At 60.0% G+C, this 27,288-nt stretch overlaps 6 protein-coding genes across 6 annotated transcripts; 2 read left to right on the top strand and 4 right to left on the bottom strand.

The window, feature by feature from the left end:
• Positions 1-6,154: 6,154 nt before the first annotated feature.
• On the top strand, positions 6,155-8,116 carry PLICBS_009773 (uncharacterized protein; the record flags this gene model as incomplete). The annotated part of the gene is made up of 1 exon (XM_018325395.2): positions 6,155-8,116. One exon carries the CDS (start codon positions 6,155-6,157, stop codon positions 8,114-8,116), a length of 1,962 nt encoding a protein of 653 aa, XP_018176789.2.
• A 487-nt stretch (positions 8,117-8,603) lies between these two features.
• Positions 8,604-14,060, bottom strand: PLICBS_009772 (uncharacterized protein; the record flags this gene model as incomplete). Its single annotated transcript, XM_018325394.2, has 2 exons — positions 8,604-13,909; positions 14,006-14,060. The coding sequence occupies 2 exons, from the start codon at positions 14,058-14,060 to the stop codon at positions 8,604-8,606; spliced, it is 5,361 nt and encodes a 1,786-aa protein (XP_018176788.2).
• Positions 14,061-19,659: 5,599 nt separating this feature from the next.
• On the bottom strand, positions 19,660-20,069 carry PLICBS_009771 (uncharacterized protein; the record flags this gene model as incomplete). The annotated part of the gene is made up of 3 exons (XM_018325392.2): positions 19,660-19,729; positions 19,797-19,857; positions 19,949-20,069. 3 exons carry the CDS (start codon positions 20,067-20,069, stop codon positions 19,660-19,662), a joined length of 252 nt encoding a protein of 83 aa, XP_018176786.2.
• Positions 20,070-21,269: 1,200 nt separating this feature from the next.
• Positions 21,270-22,901, bottom strand: PLICBS_009770 (uncharacterized protein; the record flags this gene model as incomplete). The annotated part of the gene is made up of 1 exon (XM_018325391.2): positions 21,270-22,901. The coding sequence occupies one exon, from the start codon at positions 22,899-22,901 to the stop codon at positions 21,270-21,272; it is 1,632 nt and encodes a 543-aa protein (XP_018176785.2).
• A 2,164-nt stretch (positions 22,902-25,065) lies between these two features.
• Positions 25,066-25,971, top strand: PLICBS_009769 (uncharacterized protein; the record flags this gene model as incomplete). Its single annotated transcript, XM_018325390.2, has 1 exon — positions 25,066-25,971. One exon carries the CDS (start codon positions 25,066-25,068, stop codon positions 25,969-25,971), a length of 906 nt encoding a protein of 301 aa, XP_018176784.2.
• A 119-nt stretch (positions 25,972-26,090) lies between these two features.
• Positions 26,091-27,049, bottom strand: PLICBS_009768 (mitochondrial 54S ribosomal protein uL1m; the record flags this gene model as incomplete). Its single annotated transcript, XM_018325389.2, has 2 exons — positions 26,091-26,754; positions 26,805-27,049. The coding sequence occupies 2 exons, from the start codon at positions 27,047-27,049 to the stop codon at positions 26,091-26,093; spliced, it is 909 nt and encodes a 302-aa protein (XP_018176783.1).
• Positions 27,050-27,288: the final 239 nt, after the last annotated feature.

The following is a 27,288-nucleotide window of genomic DNA, read 5'->3' as shown; positions in this document are numbered from 1 at the left end:
CTTCCGTCCATCTCGCAGTTTCGGGAAGGCGCCGCGTTGGAAGAGCCAAGGCCCCGCACAACCCCCTGTACGAAGTACTTTGTTACCAAGTATTTGCTGTGGGAGGGCCGTTCATGAGTGGACATGGAAGGCCGTTGGCCTCAGGCGGGGAGGCGCGCCCCCGAAGGCTGCTGGAGGTCGACGGAGCCCGTGGAGCCCATCAGCCGGCACAGGCCGCCTCGGCGACTCAGGCGATGCCGAGTCGTTGGGTGTTCGCCCCGTTCCGGGTTCAAGTTGAGTGCCCCAGCCAGATGTTCTTCTCAAGCTGTCAGACGCAGGCTGCTTCGGCTCCAGCATACTAGAACCAAGGTTCCCAGGTTCCCAGCCTCCGAGGGCTCACGAGTGTTCGATTGGACGCTGGCGGGAGTTCGCGGGACCCTGTGGCGCTTGTGCCTTCAATCAAGCACGCACACGGCCCTCCAGAGTCAATCCCGACCCGTAACTCTCGTCCCGTCCCTCCCGGCGATGTGGCTGGCTTGCCCGAAGCCGGGTGGCCCCCCACTCCTCCAGACTCCAGAGCCCCAAAGGACCACCGTTTTGCCCTTTGACGGGCCCCTTGCCTCCCCGCCCCATGCCACCCTAGCAGCCGTTTCGTTGTGAGGGCGAAATCCTTGGACACACCCTCTCCAGTCGTGGCGGCGCCACTAAAGACTGCTGACGCGCCCTCTCCAAAGCCCTGACTCCGGCATTCGACCCAGCTTTTCCCTCGCCCTTCCGGACTTAAGTCCTCCTCCAAGCCACGACGCCGGGATTTGACATCCACCCCCCTCCCCACCGGCCCTACGATGCGGGGGACGGCACGTTGGAGAAGAGATCCACAACCGCGGGCACCAACCTGCGGCGCGCAGATCTGCAATCTTTGGAGGAGGACTGTCAGAATGTCCTGGCGTTCGACAGTACTAGCGTTTGAAGTGGAACGGCTCAAGCCGCGTCACGACCATCTGATGTTCTCTGTAATGACGAAGCGCGCCTTGCAGAATGAGTCTGGTGGATTTCAGCATGCTCTACGACGTAACGACAAGCACCGGCAAGTGAGGATCATGGCCAAAGAGCCGGTGCTGCGCGCGAAGACTCCACCGGTAACGATCATTCCGGGAGGGCGAAGTACGCGCAAGTCCGACGACCTGCCACACCAGCCCTTTCCACACAGAAAGGTCGCCAACAGCCAGCCACAAGGGCACGGTCACAGACCTGAGAGTCACGGCGACGGACGTACTGGGGACCCGCCGCGCCCTCGTTCGACGGACATGCCGGGCATTACTTCATGTTGGCTGAGGCGCAGAGAAGCCATAACCAGGTGGCCCGATCCCCACACCAACAGCCAAGCCAGCTTGGTCCGCCTGAGGGAAGTGGTTGAGAGCGTGCGCGAAGTCAGCCCGGTACCCAATCCCCAATCAAGGCCCGCGCTTCCTCATCCATACATGTGCGGCCGCCGTCGAGTCGAGTCGGCCGCGAACAGGCGCGAGGCGCGAAGCGACGCCCTCCCATGGACGACCCCTGCAGGGCGGGAGAACCTGGACAGATCTTGCGCTTACGCCCGACCCTAAGGCGAACGGGTTTAACTCCAAATAGTGCTGAGCCCACCCCCTCAACACCCTCGTCTTGACATTGAAGCTGCCCCGTTGGAACCCACCGGCTGCCTTTTCAGATGGTCAGTGCTGCAGCGCCTCCCGACCCAACGCCACCATTGTCGTGCAGGTTCCAAGTCGTCACGGTCGACGACATGCACCCCCTCACCAGACATCAAAGCCCTGAACCTGATCCTGGTCAACTAGCTGCAGCGGCTCTCCACAGTCGCGACTCGCGAACTGGGATCCGTGCCATAGTTAGCAAGCGCAGGGCCAATGGGGTAAAGGGGCACCCCTGTGATTCGATTCGAACTCGGTCGTGATTGAAGTCAGGCAAACCAAGCCAGAAATGGCACAGTCTATTGTTGCAATCTGGTACGAGGCGCATCCCCCCGTTCCATCTCCAGCAGACAAGGCAACGCAACTCCCAAAGAGGCGCAATTAGTCTCAAGGGTGTCAAGGTGTCTCCCACTGCATGTGTTATCCAGTCCTTAAGCCCCCCCTGATCCCGGCCGGCACGCTCGGTGCGTGCGTGCGTGCGTGCCATGGCTTACATTGAGGCGTCCCTCTGCCACGCAACCGAGTAAAGGATTGTCGAAGCACTGGGGGCGCGGGTTCGCTCAGCATGGGTAGCGACCGGTTGCAAGGACCCCGCCGCTGGTCGAGTCGGCGTAGTGGCAGTCCACCTCGAAGAGACGCTGACGCCTACTTGGCCGCACAAATGGACACTACTTCCACCATCCCTCGTTTTACACCACGCAACAAACCTGTCCACCGAGTGCTCCAACGCACCACTTTTATGGCACTGAGCAGAAATTCGAGTTGGCCGAGCTCAAGTATATAAGATGGCGTCCCGAGCGCTTCCCCAAGTCCAACCAAGCACTTGTTGGTGCGGTACGTGAGGAGATCCTCTCCTGCCTCTGAGCCTTCCTTCCTTCCTTCCCTTCCTTCCTTCAAACTTCCTGCTCCTTTCACCTCTGTCTCGTCCAACATTACATCTCTGCCTTGCTGTCCATACTGTCGTGGCAATGGGCAGCAAGTCGCCCTCGTCAATGGTTGTGGAGACGGGACATGAGCCTACCGTCGATGAGGCGACTGCCAACACTCAGGCCCAAACTTCCGCAGGGTATATCTCTCCGAGTTGCATTAAAGTCATTGTATTGTCTGTCCCTGTACTAAAGCCAAAGCTTGACTAGGGGTTACGGGCAGCAACACACTGCATGTGCATATACCGGCAATGTCGCCTCTGTTCCGGTTGAAGCGGTATCGATGCTCGACCTATACATCCACGAAACAAGGACTAGCGAGATTAGTCTGGCAGAGAGACTCATGCAGTCCAGCAGCCGCGATTGACTGCTGCCATTGGACGCATGTAACAGGCTCGCACGCGTTCCTTCCGAATATGCTGCGATTCAACATCCGCGGCTGCGATTTCAGCTACTCATCACATCCATGTCGGTACCAAGAAGCATCAAAGACGTCCACGAAGTTCTGTCGCGGCACATGCGTCGACCTTGCCGAGTCATCCTCATGCTATCGGGAGTGTGCTGCACGTGTACCCTCTTCAGTAAAAGTAGCAATAAAATCGCCTCAACTCAGCCATGACTTCGTGATTGTTCGTAATGCATGTCATTCCCGGTTGAACTGCCAGAACTTGAACACATACTTCGTTCCTTGTGAAGTGACTTTGAGACCAGCATTCAAGGAGCAAGCGTAGGGGCCGAACATGCTCCATTCTCACCGGTGCCTTGACTCGTGGCTGAGCCGTAATTACTTGCAGCATGCGAACGGTGGTTAAAGGGTCGTCCGCATTCGATATCAGCGACGGTGTAGCCTTTTGGAGACTATGTACCGTGCTCCTTCCGCTCATGCTCAATGGCTCTCCCTGACAGCCCTACAGTTTGCAGTGTCAGCTGAACGGTTGAGGCGCCAGGACGGCGTGTGAGTCGACCTGCCTTTTCCCCTTCTGCACATAGTGGAAGGGGGGTGGGGTGGATGCCAAAAGGCGGCAGAGGAGGTGGATGGGAAATCTCGGAGCCGAGACCGTCGGAGCCGGGACGGGGGGAACAAGTTGGTGTGGAGGTGACGCTTGGCAGACGCCCCGACACGAAATCACATGTAATACAATGTAACATAGCGAGTACCTATGCACTGTATGAAGTTGACCCGGCGTGAGTTACCCCAGCGAGTGCTCGTCTAAGATCAATCACGAGGCCCTGGCCAGAAAGGCAGGCTTGGGGTTGACAAGTCGTGGTCAGCAAGGGTGTTAAAGACCCATGCAAGCGCCAAAGTCAAGCCTTCCTGACTCGCACGCTGCCAGACCCGGTGGTCCCTGCGCCTGCTTTGACTCGCTGCGATACAAGTGGTCGTCGACTCGCGTGGAGCTTGCATGTGATGTGGTGCCTATCAGATACATGTAGATATGCGAGTGCGTGCAATGAATGTTTGAATTGGCTGAGGTCAAAGTGCCTTCTTGCTCGGGGTAGGCAAGACCCCTGTCCCGGCGAACACATCAAGTGCTCCATGTCAGCAGACTCCGTGTCGTCCTCACTTCGAAATCAACTAACCTACCTCGGAGCATGGCTTTCCGTGCTATCACTGAACCAAGAACGCAATACCAAGACCTCGCAGACATCAAATATTGGCTCGCAGGCGTGCACGTCCTGCTTAATTGACCTAGATACAGCCCTCCTACGTCCACGCAGCCACCGAGAGCGATCAACCAACAGACCGTACTTGCATGGATACAGGTTGCCGTCACTGAGACCAGACCCTTACTCGCGCCCCCAGAACTAAGCCAGTACAGGATTTGATGTGCATCTAGGTAGAGCTCCGCCTGGAGCGATTGTGGCAGGAGCCACCGCCTCAGACTTTCGAGAACAGCGGCCTCCTGAACTTTTGCAAGGGTTTCTACATGTACTCCGAAATCGTGCAAATGCCGATGTTTCCATGTCCTCACGGTTGAGGTTCCTCACCGCGCTCTTCGGAATCAATACCCACGCGAGAGAGACGACGGAAGGCGACAGGCTCCGCCTGAGTCCAACACTTCATCGAGTCCAGAACATGACTCTTTCTATTCGAGAGTCACCTTTTAGTGCCTGATATGGTCGTACCAGCGCCTCTTGTCGCCAACCTGCTGACCAGCCAAATGCTGCGCACTTACACGCAGACGGCCACCGAATCTCTGGATCTTATAGGGAGTTTTGTCACCGAACCACGGAATGTGTAATTGGCTCGTCTTGGATTCAGCACAAGTATGCGTAGGGGATGGAGAGGTAAAGGAGCAACATCCTCCTGATCATATCCGTTCAAATGTTGAAACGCGTTGACATGCTACTCTGGGCGGTCTTACACCGCAACTGATCGTTGGAAAATGGAGCTGGCCTACAAATCCAAATCGGCAGAGTCTCCCCGAGGATGGTCGCTCCAGATGTTGTGCACCCCACGGCAGCTGAACCCCGCGTTATAAAGTAAATGTAACACGATGACATTTGTCCTTGTGTTGCATTTCAGGTCAAGGGTTGTCTGAAACATCGTAACTATAACGCACGGCTTGCAACCATGTTTCGTTTGTTCAATGTCAATGAATAGCGAGAGAGCAGAGAAACTCATGTCTTTTACCCTCGTCGAGGGCCTCCAAGACCATCTCCCACAATAGCAAAGTACGGGAACTCACGTTGCAGAAGTGACACGGCGAGTCAGACGTATCGCATGGTACACGCAGCGACGCGTACGAAGGAGAGGCTGGTTGCACTCCCCGATCGGTCGCGGGGTGAGTTACACTACATTGGATACGGTGCACCGCAGCAACATGTACGACAAACCCCGCCCTCAGTATTGAATTCAAATGACATGGACTGAAGCTGTCACCCACAACCGCGAAGCTAACTTCATAGTCTGTCACGTCACAAAAAACTACATCCCTGAAGATCGACGACGCCGGGTTACAACTCCCGCAGCCCCAAGTGCGCTGAGCAGAGACTGGATTCTGCTTCGTGCTTTTAAGCGAGCCGCGTTGCAGCACCCTGTGGCTGTCTGAAAAGTTGCGCTTGAACCAATGAAGGAGGCCGTGGTCGTCGCTCAGCTGGCCTTGACAGGTCGCATTTGCACGCCGGTGAGTCTGCAGCAGCGGCACGCTGCGTATGCAGGAGCGGCATCTGTTCCGCCTTCTCTCATATTTACCCGCTTCCATGGGTGTCTTCCAGAGCTGTGCTGTGACGAGTACACATGCATGCACGACGACAAGAGTGCAGTTTTGCTTTGTGAGAGCGCACGAAGAATCCAACGCAGGCGCAATGAGGGGGACTTGTGTTGCCTTGACAAAGAGGAGGAGGCTCTCCTCGACTCTCCCAAGTATAAATACCAGGACATCCGACGCCCAGAATGAACGAACCTGACCAGACACCAGGCCAGTACACGAGCGGCACAGGAAACGACACTTCAAGGGATCTCTAAGACAACCGATCGTTACAGAGAGCTGCCCAACCTTTTGTTTCGAAACCTCAGTATTTACGACCACGAGAACACTTTAACCCCCAACCGCAACCATGGCCATCACCATCTCTACCACCGCCGTGGACGAAAACAACCACGACTTCGAGTTCGCCCAGCGCGGCCTCGTCGCCACCTTCCAAGACCCCGTCATCATGTCCGACTCCGGCCACACCGTCGTCTGGGACACGCAAGCCTACGACTTCCTCCAGGACTCCTGCCCGGACACGGCCAACCCCTCGCTCTGGCGGCAGGGCCAGCTCTGCAGCGCCACCCCCGGCCTGTACCACGTCGTCGACGGCATCTACCAGGTCCGCGGCCTCGACCTCGCCAACATGACCATCGTGCGCGTGCCCCGCACCAACGGCATCGTCATCATCGACTGCCTCACGTCCGTGGAAACGGCCCGCCGCGCCCTCGAGCTCTACCAGGAGTTCCACCGCGAGAGCCTCGGGGGTACAGATGCAGAGATCAAGGCGCTCATCTACACGCACTGCCACGCGGACCACTTCGGCGGCGCGCAGGCCATCAAGGACGCCGCCGGGCCGGCGAACAACCTCCGCATCCTCGGCCCGGACGGCTTCCTCTCGCACGCCGTGAGCGAAAACATCTACGCAGGGGCGGCCATGTCCCGCCGCGCCGTGTACATGTACGGCGAGCGGCTCGACAAGTCGCCCACGGGGCAGATCGGCGCCGGGCTCGGCCAGGCGCTCTCCTCGGGGACGGGCTCGCTGCTCGCCCCGACGCAGAGCATCACCGCCGACGGCGCGCTGGAGCCCGCCATCGAGGGGCTGGAGATCGTGTGCCAGCTCACGCCGGGGACGGAGGCCCCCGCCGAGGTCAACTTCTACTTCCCGCAGTATCGCGCGCTGTGCATGGCCGAGAACGCCACGCACACGCTGCACAACATCCAGACGCTGCGGGGCGCGCCCGTGCGTGATGCGAGGCTGTGGTCGCGCTACATGGACGAGTCGATTGCGCTGTTCGGCGACAAGTCGGACGTGGTGTTTTCGAGCCACCACTGGCCGACGTGGAACAACAGCTCTGACGAAGATGACGGCAACCTCATCGTGACGTTCCTGTCGGAGCAGCGCGACTACTACGCCTACCTGCACAACGAAACCCTCCGGCAGCTCAACGACGGCCAAACGCCCCTCGAGATCGCCGAGTCCATCACCATGCCCCCCAGCCTCAGCACGCGCACCAACCTCCGCGGGTACTACGGCTCGGTGAGCCACAACGTCAAGGGCGTGTACGACCGGTACATGGGCTGGTTCGACGGCAACCCGGCCAACCTGTGGCGGCACGCGCCCGCCGACGAGGCGGCGCGCTACGTGGCGTGCATGGGCGGGCGGGAGGCTACGCTGGCCAAGGCGCGGGAGTGGCGCGAGGGAGGAGACCTGCGCTTCGCGGCGACACTGCTCAACCAGCTCGTCTTCTCGGATGGCAATGGTAAAGACGTGGCGGCGAGGGAGGAGCTCGCGTCTGTGTATACGGAGTTGGGGAGGGGCGCCGAGAACGGCACCTGGCGGAATATTTACCTGACGGGTGCGCACGAGCTGCTCCACGGACCCGAGGCGGGCACGGAGGCGATGTCGCCCGAGTCGCTCATGGCGTTGAACCTGGATGAGTTGTTCGACACCATGGCCATCCGCATCAACGGCCCCAAGGCAGTGCTGCACAAAGGCGTTACGATCGACTTCATGGTGGAGGGCATGCAAGTCGACCCAAAGATATCCGCCAAGGGCGCAGGATGGCATCTGCGTCTAAGCAACGGGGCGCTGACGGGCCGTGCCGTCGAGTACGTGGCGCATCCAAAGCGGCGAGACAGCAACGTCGACCTCACGGTCTGGGTTTCGCACGTTGGCCTCGTGGCCCTCGTCGGGAGCGCAACGTTGGGCACCCCCAAGAGCCTCGACTCCGTCAAAGCCGTCACCGCCGGAGATGCCGGAGTTTGGGATGCTGTCACGTCCCTCATTGTCGTTCCAAACCCGGCGTTCAACATCGTTACACCATGATATCGATTCAGCATTGATACAGACCAACAGGTCTGTCCATAATATCAGCGCTGGCGGTCGAAGAAGCGTTCTAAGCGTCGCAGTTTGTGGTGACCTATTGCGGCGGCTGGAGGACATGAAGCCAACAATGTCGGCCATACGCAGCGCATGTCACTCAAGTCACCACCCTGCGAACGAAATCCTGACAATTTGCATGTGAGGATGAACAGATCTTCCCGTCATGCCAACGTAGCATCGTCTATCCTGCGTGACCCGTTGAGACAGTACGCCTTGTATATCCTCCGACCCAGTCCCGAGGGTTCAATGACGCCAATGACCCATGCCAGATCCATGCCCGCAATCTATCCGCTTCCGACCTGCCAACAGCCCATGTATATATACGTAGATATCATATAGTGTCCCCGAGCGCGCTCTCTGATATGAACACTCTCCTGCTCGCTCGCTCGCTCGTACATGAACGCATAAATCATGAGCAAATCCGTCAACATCAAGGCAGACCCGCAAACTCGTTCTGCCGCAGGAAGCTCGTCGCCAGCTCGTCGCCGCCCTGCTCGGCTGCTTCCATCCAGTGCACCGCCACACACATGAGGCCCGCGTCGTTCCTGACGTCCCCTTCGTTGGTGCCCATGGCTGGCCCGTCTGCGGGGTTGGCCGAAACGCCTTGTGGGCGCATGGCTCCGCTGCCACCGCCCATCCCGCCCACGTTAGGCCCTCCCATGTTGCCTCGCACTCGTTCACTGCGTCCGTACTTCTCCATGACGACCTGCTTGAAAACCTCCCTGGGTTTGGACAGCGGGAGCGTCGTCCTCTCCACAAACTCGGGGTTCGCCAGGTAGAAGAGAGCCAGCTCACGCTGCGCCGTGGCGTACCCCTCCTTGGCCGTGATCGCCCACATCTTGCCCGCATCGTCCAGCTTGTATGTGCTTGACGGAGGCGGCGGTGTGCCCGTCGCAGAAGGGACCGCCTCTGCCACGGGCACGCCCCCCTCCCCTGCCGATTTGCGCGTGTGCGCACGAGCGGCGATAATCTCGTCGGCCATCTCCACCATGGTCCGACATACCTCCGACTTCACCTTCAGAGCCGCCAACCCCGTGTTCCAAAACGCCTTGCCCTTGTCCGATCTGTCTAGGATGCTGGGTGGGACAAAAGAAGCAATCATCTGAAGGTCGCGGAACAAAGACTTTGGCCGAATGGACGGATCGCGAAAGAGCATCTGCAGTTCCTTTGTGATTGCATCCGTATTCGTCGCACCCCCCGACAAGATGGAGCGCGTTTCCGAGTTAGACTGGCGAGACTGGTAGACCAGGCCCGTCGACGGGAGAGCCGATTGCAGAGCCTGGGAGCGGCGCTCCTTGACGTTATCGATTGTGCCTTCCAGTTGCGCATGGCGGTTGGTGCCTCCGCCATCTTCAACAACGCTCGAGCCAGCATCTGATCGACTCGCTCTCATTCTCTTCGACCCGTTGGACAGCAACGATGCCACGATGAGGTGCTCCAGCTCGTTGAGCGCATTGAGCTTGGCATAAGGGTTCGGGTGGACGGAAAACATGTTGAGTAGTCTTTGAAACGCCTTCTTGAACGGAAAGTCGGGAGCACTTTCTTTTGGCACCGGCCAGCCATGACCATCACCACTGCCGAGAGTTTGGGGATCATGCTCGACTTTCGCCGTTATTTCGGGTGTGGCTGAAGAGCGCTCGCCTGTTCCGTCTCCAACGCCGCGCAGGTTGTTGCAGCTCTTCTTCTTCTCGATGACCCTCGGCCTAGGAGAGCTTTTGCTCTGCCTTTCCTTGTCCCTTCTCTCGGACCGGCGGCGGGCACGTCGATCGAGCGCCTCTTTCCTATCGATGCACTGCTGACCAAGGTTGTCGAACCAGACGTCTGTCTCGGATCCCCGGGCAAGTACAAGGTTCCCAAGGTCGGACAGCAATAAGCTCGTTACCGACTGCCTCAGCTCGTTCAGAAAGCGGCTCTTTTCGTCTTCAGCTCTCAGGGGGAAGACAGTCTCGTTGGACGACGCCGATGTGGTCGGTCGCCCAAAAGAAACACTGGAGCTTGATGGCAGCTGTGAGTGGTACAGTGGTCCCGAAAACGTCGTCGAGAGGTTGGTGAGGCTGGTCGTTGGAGAGTAGGCTCGCGAAGCCATCGAGCCGGGGGACATGGCAGGTTGAAATGGTGACCAGAACGTGCTGGCGGAGTCAATGGTATGGATTGGCGATGCCTTCTCAAAGTATTCCTGGCCGTCCACGATGTCGGAAAGATGAGCGCCGGCTCTGTGGCCACCAGCGCGGGCCGAGTCATGATGGTGCGGGCTGCTAACGCCCCTGAGATCCCGCGCATACGCGCCATGACGGTTCAAGGACGAGTGGAAGCGGCGGTCACCGTCGCTAAGGAGACTCGAATTGTCGTCCGCTGCGGCGGTCTGCTCGCGCTCGCGAATTCGCATCCGGTCGTACACGATCTTATCGCGCTTGTACAGCTCGCTCGACCACAGCACCGGCGCCTCGCGGATCGTTTCGCCAATCAGTTGCGATATGCAGCGGTCGACCTCACAGCAGAACCGGTGGATTCTTTCTTCGCCCTGACAAAAGTTTTCCACATTGTACTGCTGGAGCCACAGCGCAGTCTTCTCGGCTTGGTCGTCGCTGAGCTTGTTCGGCCCGCCCTGCTCTTCAGAGGCTGCCAAGAGGTCCATGACCTGCGATTCGGTGCGGTAGAGGTAGGAGGCGCTGTGCCCGCGAGCAGTGTTTGTCCGCGATCGTTGAAACGAGCTCCACCGCCTGGGCATCCCCATTGTCTTGAGCGCCTGGCAGACATCGCGGCTGTGTGCGTACTCTCTGGAGTTCCGGACATCCGTGACAAACCACATCTTGTCTCGCATAGCCCGGACGCGTTTCATCATCTGGTCGATGAGGCCCTCATGCCGCTCTTGGCTCTGCTTGAGCCAAACCAGCCACGCATCGTACTCCTCAATGGCAGCCGCAGACCTACGTATCGAGTCCTTGGGCCCACGGGAAAATATGTTGATGAGTACGGCGAATCCATTCTCACGGAGAGACTGCGAGCCCAACGCATTGAGTTGTTTCAGGGTCTTCCAGTATGCGTGGGCCGAGACAAAGTCCGCCTGAGCCTTGGACCGTGCGGAAGCGGCCTTGAGCATGGTGATTAGGACGGGATCCAGATCGTCGTCAACGCCGTCCGCGGCAGTCGGGGTGGGCTCCTTGGCCACGTGGTTTCGGTACGGATTTCTGCTTGACATTGTCTTCTCCGGGGTGATGATCTTTGTCTTCGACTTGTACCTCTTGAGCCTCGAAGCTCGATTGCTCAGTTGAGCCCTCTCGCTGTCGGGTTCTAGGCTGCGTGGTATCTCGTAGTCCTCAACCAGCCTGAGGATGGAGTCTCGGAGTTGGTGGTAGTCCTTGTCGAGCTCTGGGCCGCTCTCGCCATCCTCGTCATCCGTGTCGACGCTCGAGGAATTATCCTCTTCATCACGCTCATCGTCTGGATCATAGGTCATGTTCATAGACAACGCACGCCCATTAGAGGATATGAAGAGAACAGCCCACCGTTCTGCGCAGGGGTGGCAGGCTCCTCGGAGATTCTCGGGCCCGAGGTTCTGGCTCAGCTCGTGAAGCGCAAGCCGCAGACGATACCCATCGTCCTCGTACTTGTTCAGGCGCCTTTGGGCCTCGGGGTCAACGGACGGGGGGCTATAGCGTTGTGGTGTAGCCGTATTGTGGTCATCGGAAAGGCCCTCGCGAGAAGCGGCGCCATCGCTGAGCGCCGACGAGACGCTCGTGCTTATAATGGACGCTGTCTCGAAGTTGGCCCTGTTACCCGCCATGGCTATGGGCTGTGAGATGGCCGACAAGCCAGAAATGGAAGCCTGGCCGGACCGCATGCTCGAGCCGGCCGAGAGTGGTCTCTTCTCAGGGAACAGGGCATTCACCAAAGTCAGCAAGTCCGCGGGGCTGATGACCAAATATGGATGGACCTCGACGGTTTCTCTCAAAGACGTGATGGACCTGGCGGGAAGCAGCTTGGCAGCGGGCACCTTGGACCGTGCGCCTTGGAATCTGGCCAGTATCCCTTCGACGTGGGCCTTGATCTTGGGCGGTACCTGGACGGGGACACAGGTGGCCGAAGGCTTACCGCTCCACATGCTGGAAACGTATTCATGGGCCTTCATGGCAACCTTTTTCAAGATCTTCTCCCGGGCATAGGGCGTGATGTGATATTCGGCCAGCATACCGTACGACTCTGGATGGACAATGACTCCGAGGAGGAAGACAAAGAAGAGACATCTCCAAACAAACCATTTGGACGTGTTTTCGACGTATTTGTTGTCAAGCTTGGTGATGATGGCGTTGCCGAGCTCCAGCAGGCCTTCGGGTATGCCAGTTGCGTCTTCGTCATCCACGAGCCCGAAGAGCTCGTCCACGGCCTTGTCATAGAAGGCCTTGGCGGCGAGTTCGTCGGACTGGTTCCAATCCGAGAGGTTGAACCTGGTTCCGTGCTGGTCCTCGGCCCTGTCCAGGAGAAAAGCGCCGTCTTCGAGGATCTTCATGAGATACCACTCCATGTTGGATTTGCCGGACCATTCCCGCATGGCAGTCCAAATGTTCAAGACGGATATGAGAAAATGCTCACTGCTCGATTTGGGCTGCTGGATAAGCCTTGCCAAGACGGTGGACCAGATATCGGTCCTTCGCTGGTCCTCTGAGCTGTCTGGCCCCGCCGAGTTAGCAAAGCAAGTATGGATCAGGATAGACAGCGGGTCGTGCCGCTGGAAGGAAAGCAGCCGCTCAATGTCGGCATTATGCCCGTTGCGTCCAGATGCGCCAGAGTGGGAGCGGGTGGCAGAACGACCATGGAAGGGTAGCACCGACTCAACCGGCTCCAGGCCCTTGTGGAAGCTGAGGAACGCGTTCAGCTCGGAGCTAGTTAGTGCGCATATCCGGGTGGCCAAGTAGTCCGGGTTGGTGCGAAGCTGGGACAAGAAATCAAGGAACGTTTCTCTGGCCGAGGCAGATATATCATGCAGGAAGGGGGCAATGGAGCGAAGCGGTCCGACGCCGATTACGGAATTAGTCAGCGTGTCCAAGCTGTCAGAGGAAGCCAAGGCCGGGGAGGAAAGGGACTCCATCTCGGGCTCCAGCAGCGCGTATCGACGCAGCTCGTCGCAGCTCTTCCGGACATCGTGAATGGCATTGTACAGCAGGGCGAAGCTATCCTTGTCATCCTTGCGAAAGTTGTCAACCAAGTTGCGGTGAGCAATCTCGCCGCATCTCGTCAGCCGGGCACTGAGGGCGGTAGAGACTAGGCTCCTATGTAAGCGGATGCGGGTGTTGGCGCGCTTGCGCTCCTGGTATTTGGACAGGCGGACGACGTGGGCCAGCTCTTCGAGCGTGGTGCTCTCGTTGTCGCGGGTTAGATGCGGGTTCGTGTACAGGGAAAGGTCGTCCAACAGGGGCTTGGACCGGGCCTGCGGGATCTTGTCGGCCTGGGCACGGGGAGGCGTGGCGGACCGGTCCCTGACATCGCGGCGGGCGCCGGCAGGCGAGGGTGTCGTGGGCTGTGCGACAAGCGGGCGTCGAAACGTCGCCGTCGGGCTCTGGCGATGGGCGCGGCCGCGGCGCTGGGGCTCCTCGCCGCGTCGCAGCGGTAGAATCTGGGTGGCGTCGGACGCACGGGACGGGCTGCGCGACCGTTGGCGCCTAGGCTTGGGAGCGGTAGCATGGCCGTCGGGCGACGGGGTGGGAGAGGTCGAGATGTGTGCAACGGTGGGTGACACGGCTACAGGAGTGGCATGAAAGGTTAGCAACACAAGGCCGTCGCGAGGGAGTGCAGTGGAGGAAGAGGCGCGCGCGCGCGCGTGCGACAGCAACGTACGGGGAGAGGAACGTGTGCAGACAGGCGAGGACAAGGAGCGCTGCATGGGCATCATAGTGATCCCATGAGGAGGTCGAGCGCCAGCGCCCCAACAGCTCGCGACGTAGCTTCGCTCGGCGGGAAGCTACCTCTCGAGGCCGCCGTGCAGGGGCTGCTGGGTGACGGCTTGCACAAAGGAGAGGCGCCGACGCCAGCGGTGATGGACAGCAGCAAGGAGCTGTGCCGAGGCGGGACGGCTCTGGGAAGCGGCGCCGTGGCTAGGTTGAGGTCGACGTCGAGGTAGAGGGACGGGACTAGGGATCGAGGCCAGCCTCGACGAGAGCCACGGTGGTTGAGGGGCTCTGGGGGTGCGCGGGCCAGGGCGACGCAGCGAGCGCGGCGGGATGAAAAGGCACCGTGACAAGATGGAAACGACGGCGTCGCTAGCTGGCCCAGGCGAGGAGGAAGGCGAAGAGAAGAGGAGGGTCGCCCGCGGGAGAGGTTTGGAGGGAAAAAGTAGAAGAGGAAGGAGGGAGTGAAGGGGAAGAAGTCGCTCCTCGTGACGAGAAGACGACGAGACGAGATGGCCACTGGCTGGCGGTGGTGGTGCGCGGCGAATGGCTCGAGACGACGACTTCTTGGTACGATGGATGGAACCTCAATGTACTAACTCGTACTCGGACGGGAGCTAATGCTGGCCTGTACCCGTGCAGACTGGCACTGCTGGTCTTGCAGCAGCTTGGAGGCAGGCATGTCCCTGCCCGCGCTTGCATGTGAGGTGAGGTGTGAGGTTGTCCGCAACGATGGGGATGCGACAGGACCTGACGGATGGGATGCGAGCCGTGAGCTGGAGAAAAGGTACCTGACGCAGCACCCTGACGACGCCAGCACGACAATAGCGACTGGGCTGGGATGACGTGGGAGGAGCAGAGGACAGACGCCCGAGTCAGTGAACATCCAAAGTACCGCTGACGTTCCAGCAGTTGGGAGGATGGATGCCCTGAACCTGTGCTGGACGCCCGCCAGCGCAGCCGAGCCGGGGTCGGCGCTAATGCGCGCGATGCACAGGGGCACCCCCGGAGCGCCGCCCGAGGAACGAACCGCCTGAGGCGGGGGACGCACAGCGGGCAAACGGCCCCGTCGCCAATCGAGACTCGCTCTGCCGGGGCTTCCAGGTTCCAGGTTGTCGTGCGTGCCCGTGCGCAAGAAGCAAGCAAGGAAGCAATCAAGCATGGGGAAGCAAGCGTTTAGTCCTGGATTCGAGATCCAGAGCCCACGGTCACGGTGCAGTAGGTAAGGCACTAGGTATCTGCTCGTATGTACTGTATGTGCTACCGTACTTTCTTGGGTGCGCATGCAAGGACACAAAAAGCCAACACGCGCCGAGATGGATCCTCCCGGCTCGTCCGTCTCGTCCCGTCTCGTCTCGTCTCCCGTTCGTGTGGTCCTGTGTTCCGTGGCCCAAGCGAGCGGCCCACTGGATGGATGGGAGCACCAGCCCGGCGGGATCAGACAGACGGCCTGGATGGATGGAATGGATCGACCCTCACCTCCAGCTCAGCTCACGCAGCGTCGGTTCCGTCCCAGGGCGAGGCCAGATGGAACTTGGGAGGCTCTCAGCGGCCCTCGGCCCACTGGATGCGTTGTCAGTCGGGGACCCTTGGCCCGCCAGAAACCACCCAAGAAGGAGCACCCAGTGGGCCTCACCGCACAGACGGGACGGGCCTGGAGCCACCCGGAACTCCACTGCCTCCAGCTGCGCTGCGCTGTTCGAGTCTCCCCCGACCATCCCATCCAAGCCGGGGCTGGCGGTCGAGCCATCTATCATTCTGTCCACGGCCCCGTCCCATCGCCGACCAGGCCACCGCCGCCGCCGCCGCCGCCATCGCCGCCGTCATGCAGGAATGCCGGCCATCCTCGGCAGCCTGTCGACAGGCGGTCGAGCAGCCGACATGCTGGCTTCCCGTCCTCGTGCGACGCAACACGCAGCGACATCGCAACGACAGTTACCCATCAACACCACCACTACCACCACCAAAGCATCGCCGCCACGGCGCGGTCAGCAGCTTCGTCACGCGGCAAACGCCAGCCGCCCCCTTTGCAAGAGGCGGCCGCCGCGTCGTTTCTCGGGGTCCCGGTCGCAGGGCAGGCCAGGGCAGGCGCAGGGTGAGATGGATGAGTTGGCACTGCATGGTCGATGCATCGCCAGACAGAGGCCAAAGCCTCGCCAATCCACGCCATCCACGAGACGGCTTCCCGCCCTCGCGCCAATCTCCATCGTCCACGCCATATGCATGCACGCGAGGGGGGGTGGTGTGCCAGCTCACGCCTGGGTCCAATCGCACCTCGCTCCCCTGCCCTCCTGAGCCCTCTGGATCCCGCCGAAGCCACTCGCGAGCCTCCGCCGCCTCTGGAGCGTCCCGATGCCACCATCGCCATTCGACCCTGCGTTCCCCATCAAAGCCCAGCAAAGCCCAGCAAAGCCCAGCCTCGTCGCCTGGTTCGTCTGCAGACCGTCCCCTTGGCTTCTTCTCACCGACGTCTCGACTTGCTCGCCCGCCCGCCAGCCAGTCTCGCTCGCCAATGTCGCCCCCGCGTTAACGCCCCCTTGGACCAGCTACGTGGATCGACGAAACCGGAGTCGACGAGGGCCACGCGTGGTTGGCTGGCTGGTTCCTCCCAGTGCCGGACCGACATCCATCCATCCCTCCTCCACCCCATCTCGACAAGCTCACAGCCCAGCGCCGCCGAGTCACATGAGTGCCGGCACGGCATGTCGTGTCGCTCTTGTCCAGCCCTTCCCGCCAGTCCTCCGCTCAATCTTTGCGCTAGGCGGCGGTGCGAGTACGGATGCCATGACAGGTGCCATGCCCTGCCATGCCACGCCATGCACGAAATTGTCCGACCGATGAACGGCTCGTGTCTCAATTGCCCACGGCTACTACAGCATGTACTCGAGTACGAGTACCCCCATCCACGCGACCGCCTCTCACTCGTCCACCACCTGCACGCTCAGCAACGAGCCAGGTCGGCACGCCCGGTCTCGCAGTGCTCGTCGCAGGGACACGTGGAGCGACGGGAATCTTGAGATTCCATGCAAGGTCCCGTGACGCACGCCCTCATGTCGCTGCTGGCAGCTCATGTCCGCGACGACGTGGGCGACGGCTACACGCGCATGATGCGTAAGGCTCTGCGCTGTCAAGTCCAGATGCATAGGCGGCCTCGGGTGGATCGTCTCGACGCCGCCAAGCACCGCCTTACAGTGCTACCTTATGCATAGGACGTACCAGGTATCGACACTCAGCAACACCAGCTTTGCCATTGCCAGCTCCTCGACGCATATAGCGCCGCGGGCACCAATCGACGCTGTCGCCAGAGGTGGACTTGAGCCAGGCCGGATCGTCTCTTCCTGCGTCGGTTGCCCCTTTGGTGCCAGCGTTGACCGTTCTGTGTCCGCCGAGTCCAAAAGGGGATTCTGCTGCGTTGTCGCGTTGTTCATCAGCCCGCCAATCGCCACAAAAATGGAGGACGACTTCATACCCAGGATTCTTTCGCCGCGTGTTCGAAAGACAACAGCCGCGAGTGCGTCGGGCGATGCTCACGTGCAATCGCAATTGCCTGCGAAATGCAAGGCGGTCTGACAGACACTCGAGCTGCGGGCGACTTATACGAGTGCCTATTGTTGTTGGTGTACCATCGAGTCTCGCCCACACCTAACCGCAAGAGTATGTTTTCTTGCGGAATAGACGAGGTGCGTGCGTCTCACGTCGGACATGGCTTACCACGGGCGTACGGTTGGAGTGTCCCAGTTTTGCGACAACACACTTGCTCTTGTGCCCTCTACCGGCAGGGGCGTTGATCCTCCAGTACTCTGCATCGATATCCACGTAAGGGGTGCGTGCTTATCGTAGAACCAGACGCTCTGTGATGCTTTCGCTCTGCGTAGTTTGCTCAGAATGTAGTGCTTCTCGTACAACGCCACCACGGAGTCTTCCGAGCCGGGTTTTGACGGAGTCAGCGCTGGTACGGAGGCAACCTGCCACGTCACAGAGCCTACGAGGGTCCGTCGTGTAAATCAGTCAGAGACCGAGACGTGGAGGGCACAGGCCCGGTGCCCGGGCTGCCGCGCGCACTTGCCCCAGGGTAGTAGCCGTATCAGATTGCCCGGTTGCCACGTGCTGCGGCCCGATCCAAGCCATTGAAGACGATGTTGACCAGGTTGTAATACCAGACGCATTGACCGCACGGAGTCCTTGCTGCCAGACAGGATTGAACATCGCGACGGCTGCCGTTGGTCCTGCAAGGGGTCTGATCCGCAAGACGCGGTAACCGAACTATTCGAGCAAATGCTAACTTACCAGCGCTTTGATCGTTCTACTTATGTTCGTTTTTCCGTAGGTGTAAGTGAGCTTTCGATGCCAATGGCACTGGGGAGGCTCTGATAGATGATGAGCAGACATTAAAGGGAGCACAGCACGGCACATGGGCAAGGGCCGGGCCTCGCAGCACCACGTTCGCAGGCTACTAGTCATATGTTTCCCCCATGAATGAAACAAAGGGGCGGTCTGAAGACCTTCAACCTTCAGCGACACATTGAGTAATGAGTCGAGATGCCCGAGCTAAGCAGTAGCGTCGTGAGGAAATAATGGCCAAAGAGTTTGGCTATGTGGATTGCAGTCGCCTGCACCAAGAACGCAGTTTCGGGGTGAATCTTCGCCATTCATAAACATAGACGTGCCCGGGCAAGCACAAGTCCCTCCATACACATCGTTATCGCCCGCACAGCACGTCGTCACGTCCGGTCAAAGTAAACCGTCCGCCTCCGCCCGCACGTCCGCCTGTCCAGATAAGACCTCCCTCGTTCTTACCACTCGCCCGTCATGAAGTTGCAGCACATCGTCTTCTTCTGCATCACGCACGCATTCTTAGCCGCGGGCATGCCATGCGATATGCTCGAGGGTGTAAGTTCCACTGCCGTTCACACGCCCCCAACGGCCTACACAAATCCCTGACCCCAAATCGCACAAGACACTTCATACTGACTACCATTGCGCGGGGTTTTGAAGGAATGCAGCGTGCATGGCTCACCTTCGGGTGTTTGTAACATTCTGACTCCGGGGGGCGTGACGGAGTACGTCAGCGTCGCCTGCAGTGAACATCGCTCGGTAAGTAACCCATTAACCAGACGTGCCGCTAACGAGGATTGGTTTGGGGGTTGGGGAGAGAGCTGGAGCGGGGGGTGCGGGTAAGTGATATGAATGAGAGACGCGGATTCTGACTGTTCGCGCTTGTTATAGTGTTCGGGAGAAGGCCATATGTGCTACTGGAGACGTGGGAGTGAGGAAGTCGTATGCATGTAGGCAGCCTGGCAGGCAACTACATGTTTCAGCCGCCAGGGAGGCGAAAAGCTGGCAATTATACTCCAGTGCGATTGAGTGAGGACATGACAGGGCGTATCATCGGCAAAGGGGATAATTCCCTACATTCACGGTCCGTTACGGGGGAATGAAAGAGCTCGTGAGAATCGTCGTCCAGTTTGTCAATTATCGTCACCGCCACAACTCGTGCGCCTTGCTAGTATGTCGCCTCGCTTGCAGTAACTCTCGAGTGCACAACAACACGCCCTCCTCGAAGTAGGTGATGAAAATGCCAGCCAGCTTCTTTAGCTCTGCTATCTACATGTTATCCAGGCGCTCCTTGGCGCTCTCCTTGGCCTCCTCCGAGACGTTCGGGTTCTTCAGAGTACTGCGCACATGTCAGTTGTGACACTTTCTTCGACGTATTCTCGGAATGGTAGATGGGAGTCACTCACGCCTTGAGCCCGCCGACGACGTTGCCGGGGTTCTTATTCTCATTGTCGCCCGACTTGGGGACTACACACATCAATGTCAGCACCATGCCCGTACACATGCGCAGATGGCACTATTGATGATGCCGGAGGCCCGGCAGGCACGGAAAACTCACCGTCTCCGCCGTTGAACTCATTCTCGAGGACCTGGCGCGAGTGCTCCTTGGCCTCGTCCGACACGTTCGGGTTGTTGAGCGTAGCCTTGTGGCCGCCAGCGATCTGAGCTTCGGTAGGCATGGTGTTTGTTGTTGGTGGGGTTTTGACTTCGAAAGAAGATTGTTAAAAAGTTGAGGTGAGTTTAGTGGTGAAGTTGTGGTGATGGTTTGAATGCTTGCTGGATTGATGCCCTTCGAAAAGATCCCCCATCACGGGCATTGATGCCGACTTATATACCTGTTTCCACCTCCATTGACATCCATTGAGGCGATGGTGAGGATAGAAACCCGTTACGATTGCTCGTTGTGCCAAAGGTCGGCGCTGGCTGTCCTCCTCGATCCGATGATTCATGACGGCCCTGTGGTGTTTCACCCTCTTCGCCCTCGCACCGCACGATCACGCACGATCACCACCCCTGCAACGGCGATGAATGACGCGCCCATGAGTCCATAGTGTAGTCCGTCCATCTGCACGCCCGTTTTCCTCCCCAGCAACCCAACCCAATCCCATTGCAACGGAACAAAAAGAAAAGAAAAGCCACAGGCTCTCGCCGCTGTACCCCTGACCATGCATGCCACCCCTCCCGCGGGCCGGAGCACATCGTCCGCCACAGAGCCGCACAGAGAGTCGCGTGCGCTTGCGCGCTTCGATCTACCTACGACATAACGTACTGACGTACTACCAACTAGTAACTTAATAAACCCCACTCACTGTCCCTTGTCCCCTTTCTTCACGCACCGTCGCAGCGCAACAAAGGAATGGGGCCGGCTGGAGAGGGGATCGGTTGATCTGCCGGCGCAGCCGATGAGTGCCCAATTGCTTGATCTTGGGGAAAAGTCCTCGGCTGAGGCTTGTTTGATCTTCTCCAAGCATGTAGGTGTCGGCGACTGGAAATCTGTGCTTGGAGGCGCCGAGGCGTGAAGGCGGTCAAGTAGTGCCTACGAGTCGACGGGACCGTGAATCTGGCGGTCTGAAAGTGCAGTACAGAAGCACAATGCAAGCTCAGCACAAGCACGACAGTCGAGAATACGGATCCCGTCAAGGCAGTCGCGCAAACTCGCAGCACTTGAGCAACGTTTGGATTGTCCCATGTTACACTGATACAAACATACTAGGCACGCCAAACGCGGCGAAGCCGCCTCCCAAACATGGAGGTCATCGGCGCCCTGTCCGCACATTTATACATGACCCTGCGCGTGATGACATGAACATTGTGCGCATCAACATAAATCATCGGGGTTATTGTTTGCCCCATGCCATTCATTGCAAATCATCCAGGCTCTAGCACTCCCGGCCGAACCGCACGTCAAACTCCTTCAGCACGCTCATGATGCTCGCTGCCTCTACCTCGATAGCTTGCCGGCCGCGCTGCACCCCGGGCCGGCTAGGCGTGGGCGTGGAAGCCTTGAGCTTCGGTAGCCACGAGCTAATTTCGTCGGCAGCGCGGTCAAAATGCCGATGGCTGGAGAGGGTCTGATACGCCTCGGCGCAGCTCAGACCCAGGCTGGGCAAACTAGGGAGAGTGATCTTCTGGCTCTCTGGGCCACCAGACTTGCAGCAGCCACCCCCAGCACCCTTACCGCCACAGCAGCCGCCTCCCGCCGAGCCCGATTCGCGGTCAAACTTGGCGGCCATGAGGCGGCAGAAGAGGCCAGACTTTGGATCAGCCTGGCACTGGGCACAGGTACCCGGGCCGTTGGCGCCGCAGCCCTTGGTGTTGTTCTTTGTGGGCTTCTTGTGCGGCTTCTGCGTCCGGCGAGGAAGCTTGACGGCGCCGTCAGCAGTCATCTCCATCACCAGTGGCGATGGGATGATGTCCGGCTCGCTCGGTGGCGGCGTCTGTGTTTGATGGGAAATTGGTGGCAGGATCTCGGCGGTTGGCGTCATGGCCGGTGTGGCCATCGCCGCTGCCTCCTCCGCACACATGCAGTAGGTGCCGTCTTTGCAGAAGCCGCAGCTATCCTTGAACGACATCGAGTCCGTAGACAGCTGGCTCTCCGAGTGCAGCTCGTACGGAGACTGCTGCGGGGCGCTCGCGACGGATGTGCGAGAGAACATGGCCGTAAAGTCCGTCTCAGTCTCCAACACGCCGCGTGCGTCAGACCGCAGGCGTTTTCCATCCGACGAGGGGTTTGACGGGGACACCGGCCGCTTCAGGGACTGGCCTTGGCTGACTGAGGCGGTGATCTCGTCGAGACACTGGCAATGGGAGCCGAAGCCACACTTGCCACATCCGCTGGCAGCAGAGGCCAACACCTCGTCGGCACAGGCACAGGGGCCCGAGGGCGAGCAGTTGCCGCACGTAAGGGTTGCCTCTGAATCACTGCTGTTTGTGCCTACAGTGTCTGGGGGAGTGATGATGTGAGAGATAGAAAGGTTCCTGCCGCCATGATGCATCTGGTGTGCATCGGACACGCTGTGTCTTTGGTGGTGGCGGGTTGGACTGGGCTGCTGGCTGCGGCTGTGACGATGGGACGCGCTCATGCTTTGGGGTCGAAAAAAGTCATCGCCGCGACGGCGTTTGAGCGTTTCGGCCTGCGTCTCGGCCCGGATACGTTCCTGGCGCTCGCGGTCGAGCATGTTCTCCAAGAGCATGCAGCGGGAGCGGAATGATTGGAGGTCCAGCTCGAGGCCGTGGATCTTTTCTTTGAGGTCGGCCTCGGTCTTTTCGTGCACCTCGCGCTGCTCGTCCAGCTGAATCTCGAGCTCCCCGACTCTCGCGGCACGGCGCTCGCGGAATGCTCGCTGAGCGGCACGGTTCTGTGCCTTGCGCTTCGTTGGAGGCGTGTCCGTTGCCGGCTTGCGACCGGGCTTGGGCCTCGGAGGAATGACCCATTCCTTGGACGTCATGGACGTCTTCGGCGCGAGCGCCTCCGGGGCGGGACTGGGGCTGATGACGGCAGCCATGGTCATCTTGTCGACGGGAGGGACAGAGAGCCGCGGAAGAGGGGCCGGAGCAACGGCGGCGGCAGTCTTTGCCGGCACGGCGCCCTTCGGCTGTCTGGTCGGGAGAGGGGCTCGGGCCGGCGCGGCGGAACCGGACGGAGCCGCAACGGCAGCGGCGGCGGCGGTAGCGGACGACGGAGCGGGTGCCTTACCCTTGACCGACGAGGTGCGGGAGGCGATCTGCGGGCGAGTGGTTTCGCCGGGCTTGGTGGTGTTGGGCTGACCAGCAGGAGAGGGAGCGGGAGCGGTGGAGGAGGAAGAAGCGTTCATGGTGGTGGCAGCGGCGGTGGCAGCGGCAATGGTGGTGTGGGTTTGGCTATTGGTGGGCTGAGGGGGGCGGATCCGCCTCGTGATTCGTCACCTCGGAGCTCCGAGTCGGGTCTCCCGCATGTGCCTCCGGCGATAGCAGCGAGCAGCCGGGTTGCCCTGAAATTCAATTCGTGTTTTGTCCGAGGATGCCTGGATTGATCTGGATATGCCGGCGAGATATAAATGTCAAGAAATCTCGCGCGATTGCCAATTGGTTTGGGTTGGTTGGTGACAGAGAGGAGGCGGGAGAAGGGGGGTTACCGCGCAGGAAGCGGCGGCGGCTTATCAGATTCTGCCGGGGCTGGAGGGCGGACGGAGGGGAAATGAGCAGTACCCGGCCTGCTGACTGCAGGAGGAAACACTGTGAGTGCAATTCCGCGGGTATCAGTCTGCGACGCGCACGGTCTTCGTTGCAACGAGGCAGATTGCCGTGCTTGCAGATGTGAGCTCGAGAGTGCCGTGCCGTGCAGAGCCGCGATGCAGAGGAAAGGGAAAACACGGGAAAACTCGAGCTGGCGGGATCGGAGGCGAGACGCGGGGTTTGAGAGAATTTGCAAAGTGCGGCGGCCGCCCTTTTGTGCCAAAGCCAGTGTGGTCCGATTTCAGGAGGAGGGCAAGAGATTGTGGGCCTTGATCGATTGATAAGATTTGATTGATAAAATCTTTCGCGCTAACTGGCCTAGCAGGTGCCCAGTCACACACTAAAGGAGCAACCTGTGTGGTGCAGGTTGCGTGCTGGGGAGTGGGCGCCTGCAGCGAGTCCCCATCGGATCAAGAGCACGAGGCCTGTCGAAGTAGATATTCTGCTGGGCCAGCCCTGCCCTACCCTGGCCGAGGGCTTGATCCATGTCCATCGTCACGGTCCGCAGCAGTTGGGATTTCGGCACCTCGCCGCGGCGGCAGCACAGCGGCAGCCCAACCTCGCAGCCGCTGTGCCGGCGTCAGCACAGGACCGTGGCCTGAAGCACCCTCTGAAAGATACCTTGGAATTTTACCGGCACAACGGCCACCGCGCGTAGGTAATCATGACCACCCTTCCGAGCCACCAAACGAGCTCACCGTGCCCAGCGTCCATTTTGCCATTTTACATTCCGCCTGCCCGCTCGGTATTGCCCGTTTGAGCCAATGGTGAGTGGATGGCCTGCAGGGCCGTCGGATGGGCATCTGCCGCGACAGCCCCCCCGGACCCTGACCGCGACTCGCAAACCCCTCCCCGCACATGACGAAAATACCACGGACGGCGTCGGTTGTTTGAAGCGCGACTGGACGATGGCCCCAAGAGACGATGGGAGGCTGGAGCAGGCCAACTGAGATCCGCATGCGCCGATCTGCGTCGCCAGGAGCCCGTACTCGCAACCCGTTTGTAGATCACGAAGCCGGGCGGCCAATTCTAGCAGCAGTGTTCCCACGGCAGACGGCTCGTCGTCTTCCGGGCTCGCATGATTCGTGAATGGACCATTCTTGGGTCCCTTTTACGTCGTACGTAATGTGTGGGTGCGATTGTGGACCAAACCAGAGTTGGCTGCCCGGCGTGGATGCGTGGATGGTTGACGGACCACCGCCAAGGCCAAGGGACTGCCATGCAGTTAAGGAGGTTATGCACCAAGACAGTGCCACCTTGTTGCCCACCACCACCACCAGTCCACCACCACGGCACCCAGTCAGCCCAGTCCAGCACAGCTGTTCGGGACGACCATCGACAGCTCCACCACAGGCCCAATCCATGCCACCGCCAGCATACTAAAGAACCCCAGGGCAGCAGACCGCATCACATGTGATCACAGACTCACTCGCCTTGCTCCCCTGCTCATCCCTCGCCAGTATGGCACACCTCGCGCCCGCCTCCCACGCCCGCCCCACCTCGTCCAGCTCGGCCACCTTCAACCTGGCCCCCTCGTCCGAGTCGTCGTCGGACGCCGGCGCCGGCGACGACGATGCCCCTCTGCCGTTTCCCACCGCGCTGCCCCGGTCCGACTTCCTCGCCCCCGACTTCCAGCCCGCCGCCTACCTGTCCGCGCTGCCGCACCGCCACCAGACCCTCGAGGACCTGCGCTCCGACCTGCGCGACCGCAGCGCCGCCATCAGCGCCGAGCTCCTCGAGCTCGTCAACTCCAACTACACGGCCTTCCTGTCGCTCGGCTCCGAATTGCGCGGCGGCGACGAAAAGGTCGAGGGCATCAAGGTCGCGCTGCTGGGCTTCCGGCGCGCCGTCGAGGATGTCAAGGCAAAGGTCGCGTCGCGGCGGGGCGAGACGGAGCGGCTCAGCGGCGAGCTCGGCGACGTACGCTCGGACATTGAGCAGGGCCGCAAGATGCTCGAGGTGTCGGACAGGCTATCGGCGCTGGAGGAGCGGCTTGCGGTAGATAGCCTGCCGGCGAACGGGGACGCGGAGTGGGACTCGGACGACACAGACGAAAACGACGAGGACGAGGATGAACACATACAGGGCCTCGTCGGGAGCTCCCCAGCGAGGTTACTACAGTCCGCGCGCGAATGCCGGCAAATAACGCTCTTGCAGCAGAGCCTCGACCCGCAACACCCTTTCTTCATCAAGCTGGAAGAGCGCCTGACCAGATGTCGCAACACGCTACTTCTGGACCTGGGCAACGCGCTCAAGGAGGCGAGAGGGGCTGGCGCACGAGGCCAGGGCCGGGTGATGAGATATCTGGAGATATACCGGATGCTGGATGCACAAAACGAGGCCGTCAAGGCACTGCGCAAAGCATAGAGGCTGCGAAGCCGTAAATGATACCCGAATAAGCCATAAATTCAACTGGCCCGCCTCGAGCTTCTTCGCAGCGACTCGGCCAAAATATTGTACAATAATACACGCCGTCTATGGCATTTCTACATGACATTGGACAACGCTTCCGGCGTGACCTGATCCTCTGCGTCCCTCAGCTTCCCGTTGAGGCTCAGCGCAGGGCCGTGCGTGGTGCTGAGAATGACCTCGTGCACCTCCTTGGACACCTCCTCCGAGATCTCGGCGCACTCCGACTTGATCTTCTTGAGGAGCGCCTGGATGTTGGCCTTGAGCTGGTCCGGGGTGTAACCCAGCTGCCCAATGGCCATGCGAACGACGCCCTGGCGCTCGCGGTAGTCGGCGGCGCCGGCAGAGTCCCTGATCGACTTGGGCACGTCACTGACGATGGTCTTCATCCGCTTGCTCGGCATCAACCCCTTAGGGCCGAGGATCTTGCCCAGCCCGGCCTTGTTGAGCGCCTTCTCGCTGGATTCATGGCATATGAGTCGGTCAAAGTCGATTTTCTCTTGGCGGATGGCCTCGAAGAGCGTCTCCTCGCCGACGGCGACGGCGCCGGCTGCGGTGGCCGCAGTGGCGATCTCGCTGCCCTCGGGGCAGATGACGGCAATCTGCCAGTCGCTCTGGACGGGATGCGGCAGGCGGATGCTGTTCTTGATGACGGGTCCGTTTCGCGCAGTCTTGAGGTTGATGTGGATTTCGTACTTGACCGACGCAGGGGGCTCGCCGACCTCGACGGCGCGAAGGACGCTGGCAGTCGTTAGCATGCAAGTCAGACATTAGAGTTACAGTGTGCGCACCGCATCGCCTCGCATAATGAAAACTGAGGGAATTGTCTCTTCTCCAGGTTGTGGCGCTTAAAGTCCTTGGGGATCGGGCGCTTCTTCTTGGTCTTCTTGATCCTGACCACCGAGGCCTGGCGGCTCTGCACGAGGGCAGGCGCCAGGAAGCGCGGTATCGACGTCGCTGACGGTCGGGCGACCTGTGAGAACTGTGAGAGGCTGAGCCTGGCCATGGAGGCCAGGCACCGGTCGATTGGCGGCATGGTCGGGGTGGTTGACGGAGCTCCTGGGGACCGTGATGCTCCAGCCAGACGCGCAAAAAGTCCAGGATGGACGCTCACTAACGGACAGGCTTGGCTTGGCTGACTGCCTGGGAACTCAGGCGGCGAAAAATTGACGGGCCGGCGCGCTTATCGATAAGCCCCGTCGCTCTGGGCGGGCTTGCGGCGTTGGTGGCGGGTGCCAGGTGGGCGCACCGCTGTTTCCAGCTAGAGGTCGTCTG

This window comes from Purpureocillium lilacinum (assembly GCF_023168085.1).
Source record: "Purpureocillium lilacinum CBS 284.36 DNA, scaffold_7, whole genome shotgun sequence".
Lineage (NCBI taxonomy): Eukaryota > Fungi > Ascomycota > Sordariomycetes > Hypocreales > Ophiocordycipitaceae > Purpureocillium > Purpureocillium lilacinum.
Note: the sequence above shows the minus strand (reverse complement) of the source record. Positions and strands in the feature narration are given on the sequence as shown.